Below are 15,482 nucleotides of genomic sequence, written 5' to 3'. Positions count from 1 at the left end.
TGTTATTTTTTTCTCTTGTGGTTTTCCCCTTTTGTTCTGATTCTTCTTTTACAACATGACTAATATGGAAATATGTATAACATGATAATATATATATATAAAATCTATATCTGATTGCTTGCCATCTTGGGGAGGGGGGAGGGAACAGAGGGAGAAAAATTTGAAACTCAAAAATCTTACAGAAACGAATGTTAAAAACAATTTTTACATGTAATTAGAAAATAGCATACTACTGAGGAAAAAAAATAAGGTTTTTCAATGCATAAAATAAAAATATAGAATTAAAAAGGAGACCAATGACATTGGAAACAATATACCCAGGGTACTGGGAGGTTGGTGTTTGCCCCTTAACAGTAATAGGGTATTAAGTATATTGGTACCTATTGAAATCGGCTGACAGACTAGCCAGAATTCAAAGGAGTGTTGTTGGGACAAGTAGGAACGAGGCTAAAAGAGCTTCTTAGAGCTGGGGTCTCCTATGTGAGAAGCTATTAGTCACCTACTTGGACATACTCCCATTCTTTCCTATCTTCTAAGCATTGGTGCCTCTCTGACTACCACCTTGCCACTTAGATTTGTTTCCTCTTATAAAATAAACAGTCTGTTGGGAAAAAAGGTCATATTTTAAAAGGCAGTCTAAAGCTCTTTAACTCATTCATCTCTTAAGGCACAACTTTCTCCAATTTCAAGAAATCAAAGGGTTAAGGAACTTACTGAAGTAATTGTTAAGTGACAATGATCGGAAGCAAGTTTAAGCCTATTTAGTCCCTGCCCTAACTACAATTCTAACACAACATTCAGGAACATGCTTCAAGGGAATATTGTGAAAATGAGAACTGTACCATTACACTCTCTTCAATGTGGCAGAGGGCAATGTATTTTATGGGGGATGGACAAAGATCTCATCATTACTAATAATCACCCGTTTTCTTGATTACTTTAGAAGAAAATAGCCTTGAAGACTGTCACTGGCTTTTGTAAACAGGGCCAGAAAAAGATTGATTTTTATTATTAATTGGCATAATACCGATAGATGGGAAAGACAAGAGTTGGAGAGAAAAAGGACTAATGGATCAGCCTGTGCTATTGCACAAAACACCCTCACATTATAGAATCAGACCATACTGCTTTAATAGGAATTTATTTTCAGAACTACGTATCTACTATGGATTAAAAATTTAAGATAAGTTAATCATATATAAAGACTACAGGGACGACATGGATAGGAGACTGGGTGACATCAGGTAGAGATACGGAGGCCAGATTCAGGCACTGACAGAAACCAGTTTGCTCATGCCCTGGAAGTAGGCTCTCTCTCTCTCACTCATGACTTCAAAGTGTAAGGGTCTCCTACAGAAGTTACACTCTGCAGAGGAGTGGGGTTTCAGGTCCAGCCCAACGGATTTCCAAGTATCCAGCAACTTCTCTGTGAAGGAGGAAACATTTTAAAATAAATGTTTAAAAGCTCTCTAAAACCACACCCAGTTTCCTTGAGGGAAGGTTTTAAGCCTTTAAACTGAGATTTATGTTGACCTCAGTTAAACAGAAGCATATAAAAATCAAACTTTAGATCTTTGAAATGTTCTTGGCAGAGATGGTTTGTGGTTAGTCCACACTTCAGCCTGCTGACTCTACGTTTGGGACTGATTCACTGTTGGGCAAATGCTACACAAACACTGTATCTGCTGAACTTGGTCCATACAGTAAGTGCTCAAAGCCAAGGACTGGGGAAAGAGAGAACAAAACAGCAGAGACACCTGTAGAGATCCTTTGAAAAATTCACTGAAACACCCCGGAAATAACTTCAGTGTAAATATGCACCAGGGAAGAGGGCCTGCACCTGAGATTCCCTGCCTTACGGAACATACTCTATCAATGCAGGCTGGCCCCTTCAGGAATCAAGAGCTACCAAGGACAAGGAGAAAGGCAATCACTTGCCCGGGGTCCCAGCCAGTTTGTGTCAGAAACAGGCCACCTGCCCAGGGCTTTCCTGGTGCTAAGGCCAACTTACGATTTGTGACACCACCCTGCCCCTCTAAATATGTTCAAAGGAGTAACAGACTCCAATGCTGTCAACCTAAGGAAAATCCGTGTACTCACCCAAGAAATAGTTCATCATCTGTGGGGTGTGGTGAGGGGTGGGCGCAATGCGGAGGAGCTCTTCTCCCCGGGGGACTGTGGGGTAGTTGATGGCTTGGACGTAGATATTATGTTTTCTCATGAGTTCGTCACAGACCTCTGTGTTTTTAGCAGCATCTGCCACCTGGGTTTTATGACAAGAAGAAGTCTGGAGTAAGTATATGCCTCATTTGGTGCGTACGGTACAGAAGGAGCTGCCTCCAGACTGAGGAGCTCCCACCACCAGCAAAATCAGAGCTCATGGATCTAAGTGCACAGGGCGCTTGAACACCAAGATGCAACAAAGTCACACAGTAGGAAAGCTTTAAGTAACAGAGGGGAAGAAAAAGTTTGCTCCAACTTCTCAGTTTAGAAGTCACAATTTCCATGGGAATGTGGAAAGAATTCAGTGTAGTGTGTGGAGCACAGGAGGGCTTAATAAATGTTGGCACTCATATATAACCTGTATCAAATTGCTTACCATCTTAGGGATGGGGAGGTACCGGTGGCATAAAATTTGGGACTCAAAAAAAAAAAAAAAAAAAAAAGGACAAATTTGCCTCTACATGTAATTGGAAAAAGTAAATACTATTTTAAAAAATGCTTGCATGGGGGCAGCTAGGTAGCACAGTGGATAGAGCACTGGCCCTGGATTCAGGAGGACCTGAGTTCAAATCCGACCTCAGACATTTGACACATACTAGCTGTGTGACCCTGGGCAAGTCACTTAACCCCCAGTGCTCCGCAAAAAAAAAGAAAAAAAAGAAAAAAAAATGCTTGCACTGCCTGTCTCACCGGACTATCATCGAGAGAAAGGTTTTGTAAATCACAACTACTACACATCGATGTAACTGTCAGCTTCTGGTACCTATTATGTAAGATTGAAGAATGCTACCACTGTTTGGGTTAATTCACTGAGTAGGTCTTAAAGTAGGTAAGTATTTATGTCACAGGGGGAACAGAAGAATTAATAAATTTTTACAATAGTGAATGTTATTCACTGCCTTGTTGGCTAATAGGCATTGATGCAGAAAGTTTCTCACATAGTAGCATATGCTGAGTGTTCTTCCCGTAGGGAGGATTTATAGAACAATTGTTACAGCAGCAGCTGACTTAAAAACTAACAGCACAGACCTATTCAGAAGTCAATTCCACGCCCACTGGCCAAACTCAGCCTTCCAGAACTCTTGGGACAGCATGTTTATGCCCCTTGGGCCCAGAGATGTTATTTTCATTGTGTAATCATCCTTATTTCACCTTTTCCAAGAGATGTGGCTGAAAGGCAGCAGCAAAAGCAGAGGTAAAAGCTGCCTGCTACCCTACACTGTGACCAACTTAAGGCTGCTGACATTTAAGTGTCTGGTGCTAGAACCATGTGCAGGACTCTTCTAGCAGGACTACTCTCCAAAGCACAGTACTATCATGCTGTTATTACCCGGACTGGAAATGATGTGACTGGGGCAGTGAACCACAGGGAGCCCGGCGTCCATCAGTATCTGTCTCATAAGTTTGACGTTGCGCTGGTGCTGCCGGCGAAGGGCTCGGCCTTCAGCGCTCTTTTAAGATGCGGACTGATTCGAGGGCGCCAGCCAGAAGCCATGGGGGGGAGGGAAGTGGTGAAAATGAAGCCAGCAGCGTAGGATCGCACAGTGTCTCAATTAAAGAGCTCGTACTAGCGATGTTAGCCCCCAACACAACCAAAGGCTTTGCCTGAAGGAAAAAGCAAAAAGGGGTTAGAGCACCAAGCCCTTGCTGTCCTCAGGCATTCTATTGGTCTCTCTCCATCCTCACCATCTCTCACTGAACTTCAATCCATACCCAAACCAAGACCGGGACTGCCATGACTCCAAGGGGGCCTCTCAACCACAGGGCCCAGCAGCTGAAAGAACAATCTTACTTGTTTGTTACCGAATCAAACCTGCCATGGTCAGCAGCACTCTGTAGATCTGCGTAATTTTATCTACTCCAAAGGAAAGTTCTTTGTCCACAGAAGCCATCTGATCCCTGGATCCTCATGGAAGCTTGGCCTCAGAAGGACCTCCAGTGTTCATCTCTAGTTCTAACCTTGATCCAACAAAAAATCTCTCCTACAAAACACCCAAGGGCAAAGGGGGAACCTACCACTGTCCTTAGGCCTCACTGCACCTCCCACTCAGTGCTCCTAGTTTCTGAGTGAACCAAGAGCTGCTTCAGATGACTGCCCTGCCGAGATCACTGGGCATGACGCCCTCTCTCTCCTGCTGCCCAGGAGAGGGTGGGGGATGGGAGCCCGTGGAATATTTTCCTGTGTTCCTATTGTATAGGCTTTCAAAACAGCTTATTTTCAATGTTCCCAAGAACACAAATGTCTCAATCTGAGCCAAGGTGCCTGTCTTATAACCTCATTATTTCATTACACTTAAGGTGAGAGCCAGATAAGAGCAGATAAGTTTGCAGAATATCCTCTAGAAATACAAAGCTTTGATGATTAGGGTTTGCCAGATAAATGAAATATATCAATCAAAGCAGGCTAGTTAAGTCTGATTTCTAACCAGATTTGTTCTTCATTTCTCATTAAATCTCTTTGTATAACCTGTATCTCAGGTTTCAGGATTAGGTACATGCCTATTTCATCCAGCAGAGTCCTAACATCTAAACATAATAACATTGTGTCCTGTAATTAACACCCCTTACTTAAAATGTGTGCAGGACAAAGTTGGCATAGCCACCAACAAAGGAGATTCTTACTCTGTATCAGCAGAAATCTTTATGCACCTCATACCAACTGAGATCAAGAAGTGGCATATCTCATCACTGCCCAACAAGGAAATAGAGGCAGGAAATTCTCATGGAAAGCCCTTCTCCTCAGAACAACAGAGCCTTTCTTGCCTGTAAAGTATCTCATATACTTCACACGCTCTAGTCCAAGGATAAGCATACTCAGTCCTCCTCAATGGAATGGGTAACCTATAAGCTGAGTAATTTTAATCCTTTTTCTTCTCCTTGGATCTATCAACATTTACTGATTCTTTCAAATTCTATTCTGTGTGCTTTTTGTTTCTGGTTTTATGGTGTGAGTCCCTAGGTAAAAGGCCTGACTTTTAAAAAAATAAAAATACTTTAGTATTTCATGAGCACTAGCACTTGGTTTTCTCTCCACAGCACTCTGAGTATCAGTTCCAATCACTACTGAGCTCAATTCAATTCACATAAACTATGTGCTATTGTTAGACCCCCATGCTAAGGTACAGGGGATTTGTTCCTGGTCCTCTAAGAGCTTACAGCCAATCTGACACTAAAACTTTCCCCATAAACTGGTTAATACCAAATATACTAATTTGTTTCTTCTTTTATATTATTAAGATGACAGAATTCTACCTTTGAATAGCATTATAGAAAACATACAAACATACCAAGGGTTCCAGAAATGATGTCCATTTTGTGCATGATTCCATCCCGATCGCCCGATCCCACCTCCTTGAGCACCATACAAACCCACGGCATGGACTTCATCCACAAAGGTTAATTGCCCCATATTCATGAGCCACATCACAAAGTTCTTCCAATGGACCACACAGCCCCCTAGGCACATAGAAAGCAATGTTTTGTAGAGCACAGCAAAGGAATCTCATGAAAAATAAGCCTGACATAAGGTGAATCAAACACAAGGAAGCCCCCAAACATGGGCGACCCTATGAAGTCTAAATCCCTAGTTAAATGCCTGGACGGAAATAGCCCACAGTGCAAACATAAGCAAAGCCAATGGATCGCAACATTCTGGCAGAAAGTGAGAAAGAAAAACCCAAAGCCCAAAACCTAATCATTCTAAAGTCTATGCCTAGTTCAACAGGGGACATTAAAGATTCCAGAATTAGTCTTTACATACAAGTACCAAAAGAGCTCTACCATCCATTGAGTGAACAGTTTCAAACGCAACAATCTTAGGGACTGCCGGGGTCTGATTTCTTTAGCAGCTCTTCTGAGGTGGCTTACCTCATTATGGCGAAATATATACTTTGGCACTCTGCTATTCCGAATTCCTTGGATCATGGAGGCATGGTTCCCAGAATCAGAATAAATTTCACAGCCTGTATGTATGACAAAACGTTTATTCACACGTATCTCAAATTTATTTCCTAAATGGTAAGAGAAACTAAGTGTGCAAGGAAAACACTCTCAACGTTACTTGATAAGAAATTTTAAGTTTTCTTTTTTTTAGGTTTTCTTGCAGATATCCTTTGTTATGTGACAATACCAGCTAACACCAAAAGACAGTTTATTTTGGAGACTGTTTCTAGGTTCAAAATAACTGTAGCAACTACCCTAAATTTAAACTCAAAACAAAACACTATCTCATTTTAAAAGGGTCTTTGACTTTCTGGAAGTTATCAAAACAGTTATCAAAAGAAATAAGTACCAGTTACAGAACATATCCAAGACAACAGGATTGTTATGAATCTGTCTTCAATTAAGTTGTTATGCTCTACTGCTAGTTCTAATATGCAGCTTAAAACTTTGAGTTGGTCCTTCATGATGTGGTGGGGTTTTTTTGTTTGTTTTTTGATGAGGCAATTGGAGTTAAGTGACTTGCCTAGGGTCACACAGCTAGTAAGTGTCAAGTGTCTGAGGTCAGATTTGAACTCAGGTACTCCTGAATCCAGGGCTGGTGCTCTATCCACTGCGCCACCTAGCTGCCCTGACATGGTGATTTTAAAAAGAAGAATGGTTTTTGGAAGTTCTTTGAAATAAAGTGCTACCTGGAATTTAATTTCTACTATGAAACGCACAAAACAATAGGCCATCTAACAGAATGAATTTACCTGGCATCATCTTAGCCAAAGTGAAGAGGGTGGAATCATTAGCAACAAAGCAGGACGAAAACAGTAATGCTGCATCTTTCCCGTGGAGGTCGGCCAATTCTCGTTCTAGATCCACATGAAACTTACTAGTTCCAGAAATATTTCTAGTGCCACCTGCTCCAGCACCATGTTGTTTTAATGTTTCCCTGTAACATGGATATGAAAGAAGATATTCTTCTAAGACAAATTTCCTCCAGAAGTTATTGAAAGGAACAACAAATATTTGTGTGCCAGAGAACAAACATGAAGTGTTACCTGAAGGATTAACTAAATAATTCCTTCCCAGAAGCACACTTCTTTTCACAGCATGCTTAAAGTCACAAACTGAAATACTAAGGGGTAGAATTTGGCTTGTGGCTAAATAAAGCCCTCTGAAATCGAGCTGTTTAAGACTTCTCTCATGATAAACTCCTGTATGGAAGATCATAGACTGAGAGTTGGAAGGAACCTTACAGGTCATCTAGTCCAATATTCTCGTTTTGAAAATGAGGAAGAGTCTGAGAGGGGTGAAGGAACTTGTCCTGAGTCACAAAGTTAATAAGCATCTTGAAGTCAGGTGGCAAACACTGGATTAAGTTTTCCCAGAAGTAGTAATGGGTGGATTTGTGATCAAGAGATTATGTCCATAAGACAAACCAGAATGAAGGGTACCATTTAGTGGGTAGGGAATTTTGAAATAGATTCAGAGATTATGCCCATCAACAGGGGTTCACAGTAACATGGTGTTCTAAACAACTGAGCAGACCATATTTTATGGTCCACATACTTCCCCACAGATTTTTTTGCCTATTATGATATTTTGACCGAAAGCCCACAACTAAGAATGTTAGAGCAAAAGGGTTCATTTTTACTACAAATACTTTGCTCAATAAAAATCCAAGAATGTATACTTCCCAATATATTTTGTCAAGGGGCAGCTTAGGTGGCGCAGTGGATAGAGCACCGGCCCCGGAGTCAGGAGTACCTGAGTTCAAATCCGGCCTCAGACACTTAACACTTACTAGCTGTGCGACCCTGGGCAAGTCACTTAACCCCAATTGCCTCACTTAAAAAAAAATATGTTTGCCCATACACATATACATATATAGCTATTGCATTGTAAATAAAGAAAAAAGTCTGTAAGCTATTACAGGCAGAAGAATTTGCCATTGTAGAGGCCTATACAGTTGCAAAATTTGATTTAATTTTAACTAAACTCTGTATTTTGACAAAATATGTTTTTTTTTTTTTTAGTGAGGCAATTGGGGTTAAGTGACTTGCCCAGGGTCACACAGCTAGTAAGTGTTAAGTGTCTGAGGCCGGATTTGAACTCAGGTACTCCTGACTCCGGGGCCAGTGCTCGATCTACTGTGCCACCTAGCTGCCCCAAGGCAAACACATTTTTAAAATGTATAAGACTATGCACCAATTATACCACCTAGTTATTGGCTCAAAAATACACTGCACATGTTTTAAGAAAGATCAAATCCCAAATTCCCAATGTCTCTAAGAGACAGACTCTCTATGAAGCTGCCAACACTATGTCCACTGGCATAAATGCTCCTTACATCGTCTACTTACATGACTGCCCCACACACCCGAGGATGACGACTCATTCCTAGATAGTCGTTGCTACACCAGACAGACACCTGCTTTTTAGTAACAAGAGAATCCGTGTAGTCATCTGCCATTGGGAATATGTGTGCCCTCCGGTTCACGGTTTTAAACACTCGGTAAGTATGATCACTTTTTTTCTCATCAATTTTTTTCTCAAAGAAACGATCATACTGAAAAGTGGAAACAGCTAAAAATGAAAAAAGAAAGCTGTTTTATTCTTAAATTATGGAGTGATCAATAGCACCTGTTTATATAAGCAACTGTAACTTTGGACTTTTAAATTTGTGACTTATTTAGGAGCTAATTTAGGTTCTAGACAAACCACAAAACTAAAGTTGTTGTTGTTGTTGTTTTTAAAGGTTTTTGGTGGTGGTTGTTTTTTTAAAACTCACATTTTGGCAAGTTGTCCTGAAGAAGATGAGATACCCTTTCCGGTCTTTGCTTCTGCATGAGATCCTGAAAATTCTTCAGCAAACCATTCTGGTCTTCTCTACCAGTCTTGAGGTTAATCACAGTAGGATTCATTGGTGTTTGAGCAACTTCTTCACAAGAAGGAAAATAACAAAATTAAGCAAGTTGAATGCAAAATTCTTGTTTTAAACCACCCCTGAAATATACTAACTTTCTAGTATAGAAAAATGCCAGGCAAAGTTAGATAATTACAGCTATTTTTTTAGATTCTTACTTAATAAAAAAAGATTCTTACTTCTTTTACTTTCTTATCTGTATGCCCTTCCCACAGTAATCTTTCACAAAGCTGAAAGCACAAGGTACCAGGAATTTTCCTTTCACATAGAACAACATTAATAAAGATGGCAGGAAAACTCCAATTTTCTTCATACAAAATTCAGGTCAGATGTAAACTGCCCAGTGACTAAGGTTTTTTGATGCCCTCTAAGTGTTCATCCAGTCCCACAATCACAATGGACTAGACCTCATACTGCTAGCTTCTATGTCAATCATTTGATGGTACCGCTATGGATTTTCATCTGCTTCACTAAAATGATTGGAGGCAGGGGATAAAAACTAAGGCCTGTCACAGTAGCTCTTCTCAGTTGCAAATACGTATAGAAATTAATTGCTGTAAGTCACCAATTCCTCAAAGCTCTCTTATTTATTTATTCATTTATTTCTCTCTTATTTATTTCTTCATGGTATCCATTAACGGTATAAAGTCATGATGCCCTTCCTTCCAGCCTTCCAACAGAGCCATGTGAAACCTACTGACCAAGCTAATTAAGTCCTGAGGTTCAAGAGAAAAAGTTACAAGCCAATTAATTCTGTTGAATGGTTTGCTTACCTTTCCTCACAGCCTGCATTTCCTGCACATCCTCTTGAAGCTCTAAACTGGCCTTACGGAACACGTTGCTGGTCCCTTGGTTCATCTGAGCCGCTAGGAAGGGGCATTTACTGGCAGTTCCCTGGCTTGTGGCAGAGGATGGATGGCCAGAGGGAAGCTGGGATGCTCCATCGGCCTGTTGAGAATCATCAGCAGGCTGGACCACAGCTTTGGAAGTTTTGTCCTCTGGGGAAAGATGGAGAAGCTAAAGTATCAAACTGACCATACAAGAAAACTGTTCAAGTTTTTTTCTCTCGGTGCTTCATGATTCTATTCCATGCCTAATCTGTACCGTGATACAGACATAGCTAAAACTTTGTACTATCAGGACCTAACTAAAAACAGCAAGTCAATCAACTAGAAAATGGCTAAAAAAACTGTGGCATGCAAATATAATGGAATATTACTACACCATGAAAAACAATGAATATGAAGAAAACTGTGATTATTAATGAAGTATGAAAGATTTATAAGAACTGATGCAAAGTGGGATAAATAAAGCTGGGAAAACAAGACAAAGTGATTAGAACAATGTAAATGGAAAGAAAAAACCTGAATACTTATTATAACAACTAATCTTGGTTCTACATAAGGTATGAGAAGATGCATTTCCCCATCTCTACTACACTATGGGTACAATGTGTTTGTTAATTTTGCTGGACTGCCTTCCTTCCCCATGCCACTCCCACTTCCAACTCCACGCCCCTTTATAAAATAGGGGATGACCCTCTAGTAGGGAAGAGGGGGAGGGATATATTTGGATACAAAGATGTAAAAATACAGTCAAAATATGTTTACTGAAGAGAATAATACAACTTGTCCTTTTTTAGTTTTTATTTCTGTTCCACAAAATGTTTCATAAAATTAAACTTTACACTTCCATTTGAATATCTCATTTAAATTTCCTAATTCAAGAAAAGGCGATCAAAGGTGGCTATGAACATAACAAAAACAGAATGTCTACTTTATTATGGCCTCCTAAAACAGTTCAAAATTTCTCCACTGTATTGATTTAGGAAATGGTTAACATCTATATAGTACAGTTAAAAGGAAATTAATCCCACCATCTGTACATAAATTAGGTCCTGGTGAATATAAGTTTTAAAACAGCTTAACGCCATCATGAATTGTTTATTAATCACTCAAGTACTATGTTATTCTACAAAGAAACAGGAGGAAACTACACATTTCTTATTTGTAAGTTTTTGTGGATGATCAGTTATCAGAAATCACAATTATCAGGAAGAAGTCCACATCAATCCTCCAATCTTAAAAGTTTGAACATGTCTACGATGTTTAAAGGAAGAGGGTACTCTTTGTGATGGGATAAAAAAATAGAAATGTCGATCTTTTTTGCCTCAATTGTATAAAATTTCATTTTAAGAAAGGCAATAATGATTTTATAATTTATTCAAAAGACGTTCTGATCTGAAGTGTTCCAAAAGTTTATACATCACTGTTGCTGGAAAATTTGAAGACAGTTATAAAACAATGAGGCTACTTGCCCCTCATCTACTAGTAGTAAGCTAATTAATTTATGAGAACACTCTTACAAAGGGTTTAAAAACCCCTTTGACTTTCTCCATTAACTGATTAAGTGATATGTTCTGATTACTTTTTGCATTCATTTCATTCTTAAATATAAATCCAAAGTAATTAGTCTTAGGCAATCAAGAGTTTGTGACCTGGATTATTTCCAATCTTCTTTTTACCCAAAAATGTTCAACAGATTTCACTAGGGAGTACACCCACTTAAAGCAATTAAAACTTTTAAAAGTTTCCTTCCTGTTGATATAAGAAATCATGACCTTATAACCTGATCTTTACAAACAGGCCTCTTGTTTCTTTGAAAGGATAAACTGTTTAGGTGAGCTAAAAGAACAAAAAAGATCTTAAGATTTTTACTAAAAATGAAGTTCAAATGACTAGCACATTCAAGAAACTATATTTATAAACAATGTTTATAATTCAGATCTACTAAATACATTCATATTTCAGTGCTCTAAAAGAACACATCCCTCAAAACAGTTGGCTGGTAGTTGTGTTTCTAATATTGATGACCTCCCTTTCCCCTTGAGCAAATTAGATCACCTTTCCCTCTAGAAATGTTCTTCCTCATTGATGCTGGAACACCCCAATGAGTCATAGCCTCGCCTTTCCTACAGTTTGTGGAAAGTGTTTCACTATTGTTTTTCTTTCCCAACTTCATGCTAAGAGGGAATTTTCAAGTTTATGTCAATTCCGATGACTACAGTAACTGATGACAGGTTACAAAAAAAAAAAAAAGGCAACTGTCTACAAACTATAACATTTCCTCTCTAAATGATTCCACCTAAAAGTCCTCACTGCGGGTATAGAAGAACCCTGTAACGCAGACTTTACAGGGCTAAAAGTGGACCTGAAGAGGTCTCTATTCCCAGCCTCTCCTAACAACAGTCAGGCCAATAGAAAGATGATAGTTAATTTTCTTTTTTCCAGAAATAAAGTGAAATAAAAGTAGAAAGTGAAGGTGGAAATAAAAATCGTGACAGAAATGTCATATTAAAAATTGCAATTTAAAAGCTAAATGATGACAAAGTTGGTAAATGTAAAATGGAAGTTGTAGGGGAACATTAAAACTTAGCATTTATGTAAATTCTAAACACAAAGTGTCCCCCAAGAATGAAGTTTCTTCTAAGACATACTTATAAACCACATAGCATGTAACAAATGAAATTTTACAACTGCTTCGGGTTTAGTTAAAATTGGGGACATGATTATAAAATAAACAAATACTTACTCTCATTGGCTGGGGGTGTCTCTTTTACTTGCTGGAAATGAGTTGATGAAGTGGTCATAGCCCGAGAAGCAGGTTTGGAGCCAACTTCCATCATTTTGGGGCAGTTCTGGGCATAGAAGAGCAGAGATTTGCCAGCCTTCTGGAGGAAGGTTTGGGGTACTCTTGACAAGAATGGGCAGCGACGAACAATGGTCTCCATTTTGGGGAAAAGTACAGGATCCTGTAAAATGACGGGCTGTGAATACCACCACCACTATGTATCAATAAGCTTGGAATAATGTTAAGACTCATCTAGGACCTTTCTTTCAAGGCCAAAAAGATCAGTTATCTACTTCAATTTAGAGCTGAGGAACACTGACAAAGAAACAGTCTTGCTCAAAAGTGTTCAAATGGACCAAGTCTGGGGCTAAGAACTTTAAGCAGAGAGAGCCCTACTACCCATGGCAATCAACGAACGATAATCAGCAGCGATGGGGAAAACCATTAAGTATAAATTAAGAAACTGTTTGAAAAGTCAGATATGTTCAGAAACTAGCTGGGGGGAAAAGGACCCAAGGCTGACAGCCAGTTTGAACAAAATAGTGCATTTACTTTGAGGTGATTCAACTCCTGATAAAGAGAAGGTATTTATTTCCCTGACCTGACAGCCCTTCAAAGTCTCTCCCCCCGAACCCCTAAGGCTTAAAGTCCTTGAGGAAAGGGGCTTTCCTGAGGCCTCCTACCCTGCTCCTCATAGGGAAAACTAGGACGACGTTGTTGCTTGTAGATCTATTAAAGGGATTGGCATTGCCTCTTAGTGACATATCTCCTAAAAAAATATCTGAGGATGCCCATGGAGTGGGGGATATCAGTCGGAGGTCCCTAGGTGAAATCCGTGAGACAGTAAATGAGAGGCTTGGGAATGGGATGGGAAATAAATGGATCATCTATAAGGGGGCAATGGTATGGAGCAAACAGGGCTGGGGGTGGGGAAAGGGCTAAGTAGGAGTCCTAGAGAGGTAAGAAGAAGGGTTCTGGGGGAGCCTACTGGGAATCAATGAGAGCCCTGAGTTGGGGAAGAATATAACGAGGGAACCAGATAAATGGAGTGTCATTGGAGAAAATGAAATAGGAGGAAGGTCTAGAGAAGGGGAATAAAGGAACTCGAGGGGGGCAAAGAGTAAGAGGGGTTCCAGGGAAGAAGGGCAAAGTCTGATAAAGGGGAAACAGGAATAAAGAGAGGGTCCTGGAAAGGGGAATGCATGGCCTGGAGGAAAGGAAGCATGCCAGGTGATGATCTAATGTTATTTCATGGGAGGGAGGAGACACACCGGGAATCCCTAGGAGAGGGGAAGGGAAAGGGATAAAGGAGGGGCCTCAGCGCCAGAAGAGAGGGCAATAAAGGAGAAGGGGCCAAGGAGAGAAACAGAGAGGGAGCAGGAATCACCGAGAGTTCTGGGGGCAAGCGAGGTCGCAGGGGGCACTGGACGGACAAATGCGAGTGCTGGGAAGGGTGGAAAGGGGCACTTGTGGGGTAAAACTGGGTGACCTCAGTTCAAAGGAGGTGCTGGGGAAGGGGAAGGGCTCCCAGGAATGGGAGTGATGGAGATAAGAGGGTCCTGGGCTGGATCGTGGGGAGAAAATAGGCAGAGGAACACGGATAAAAGGGGGTGCAGGGGAAGGGCAGGATCTGGGGGGCGGCCGTGGAACACGGATAATCAGAGGTGGTGGGGGAAGGGCAGGCAGTGGAACACGGATAAAGGGAGGTCCTGAGGCAGGCAGTGTAACACAAATAATCGAGGGTCCTGGGGAAGGGCAGAGACTGGGGGGCGGCGGTGGAACACGGATAATCGGGGGGTCCCGAGCAGGGTCAGAAGGAGGGAGATTCAGGAGGCAGTTCTGCGGAGGGGCAGGGTCCGAGGGGAAGCCGCTCCGGCCCTCACCTGAACGGCGTCCAAGGAAGTGGTGGTAGCGGAGGGACTAAGGTCACTCGTCTGGTTTCTGGCTCAGGAAGGCGCTTAAGGCCGCCCAAGCCTCTCAATTTATAGAGAACAAGAGAGCCCAGTGCGCAGGCGCAGCTCTGCTTTTTTTTTCCCCCTTTTTCCCGTCCTACTACTCGGCGCCCTCCTCCACGCAATCCTTCCAGCGCAGGCGCAGTCAGGCCTCCGCGTCAGAACCTGCCCCCTCCTGAACTCGCCCTCCCCCCTCTCCCGAACGCGCTCGCCTCGCTCTTGGGAGGCCGGGTGGGAACGAGGCTAGAGGATTTAACTCTTCAGCTCCCAAATCATCTTCCCAGGCCAGAGACCTCTAGGGACCTTGGCTCACCTTTGGATCTCCTTACAGCCTCGCTTGACTCCCCCTTTCCCTCTCCCAATTCAAAGCATCATGTCCTCCTGAGTCTTTCGAGAGTTGTGAGCCCGGGCTGCAAATGCAGGGTCAAAAGACAATGTAGGATGCTTGTTGAATTGAACAACTGACTTGAATTGAATTTTACAAATGGAGAAACTAAGGATCAGAGAAGGGAAATAAATGGATAGTATAATTGGATGAGCAGAGAGGTGCTGGCATAGCCAGACATCTCCAATCAAGCAATCAATAAACATTTATGAAATGTCTGGGCTTAAGTGCTGGGGATACAAAAAAAAAAAGGCAAAAGACAGGCCCTGCCCTCAAGGAGGTTACAGTCTAATGGGAGCAACAACATGTAAACAAATATATACATTACCAATTATATGCAGGATAAATAGGAAATAATTAACAGAGGGAAGGCGCTTTGCTTCTAGTGACAACGAAAAAGAAATGAAAGTATCTAATAAACTTTAAAAAATCTAAT

The 15,482-nt window shown here is 41.1% G+C and overlaps 1 protein-coding gene across 1 annotated transcript; it reads right to left on the bottom strand.

The window, feature by feature from the left end:
• Nucleotides 1–1,109: 1,109 nt before the first annotated feature.
• On the bottom strand, nucleotides 1,110–14,775 carry ALAS1 (5'-aminolevulinate synthase 1). Its single transcript, XM_044000915.1, is given in 17 exon segments — nucleotides 1,110–1,426; nucleotides 2,101–2,263; nucleotides 3,537–3,677; nucleotides 3,679–3,714; nucleotides 3,716–3,828; nucleotides 5,511–5,562; nucleotides 5,564–5,623; nucleotides 5,625–5,668; nucleotides 5,992–6,052; nucleotides 6,054–6,077; nucleotides 6,079–6,185; nucleotides 6,918–7,102; nucleotides 8,517–8,739; nucleotides 8,945–9,094; nucleotides 9,853–10,077; nucleotides 12,671–12,890; nucleotides 14,593–14,775. Coding segments are annotated over 16 exon segments (1,944 nt in total). The 5' UTR covers nucleotides 12,870–12,890; nucleotides 14,593–14,775; the 3' UTR covers nucleotides 1,110–1,265.
• Nucleotides 14,776–15,482: the final 707 nt, after the last annotated feature.

The sequence above is a fragment of the Dromiciops gliroides genome, chromosome 1 (assembly GCF_019393635.1).
Source record: "Dromiciops gliroides isolate mDroGli1 chromosome 1, mDroGli1.pri, whole genome shotgun sequence".
NCBI classification, from domain to species: domain Eukaryota; kingdom Metazoa; phylum Chordata; class Mammalia; order Microbiotheria; family Microbiotheriidae; genus Dromiciops; species Dromiciops gliroides.
The sequence above is the reverse complement of the archived record's forward strand: the minus strand, read 5'-3'. Positions and strand labels throughout refer to the sequence as shown.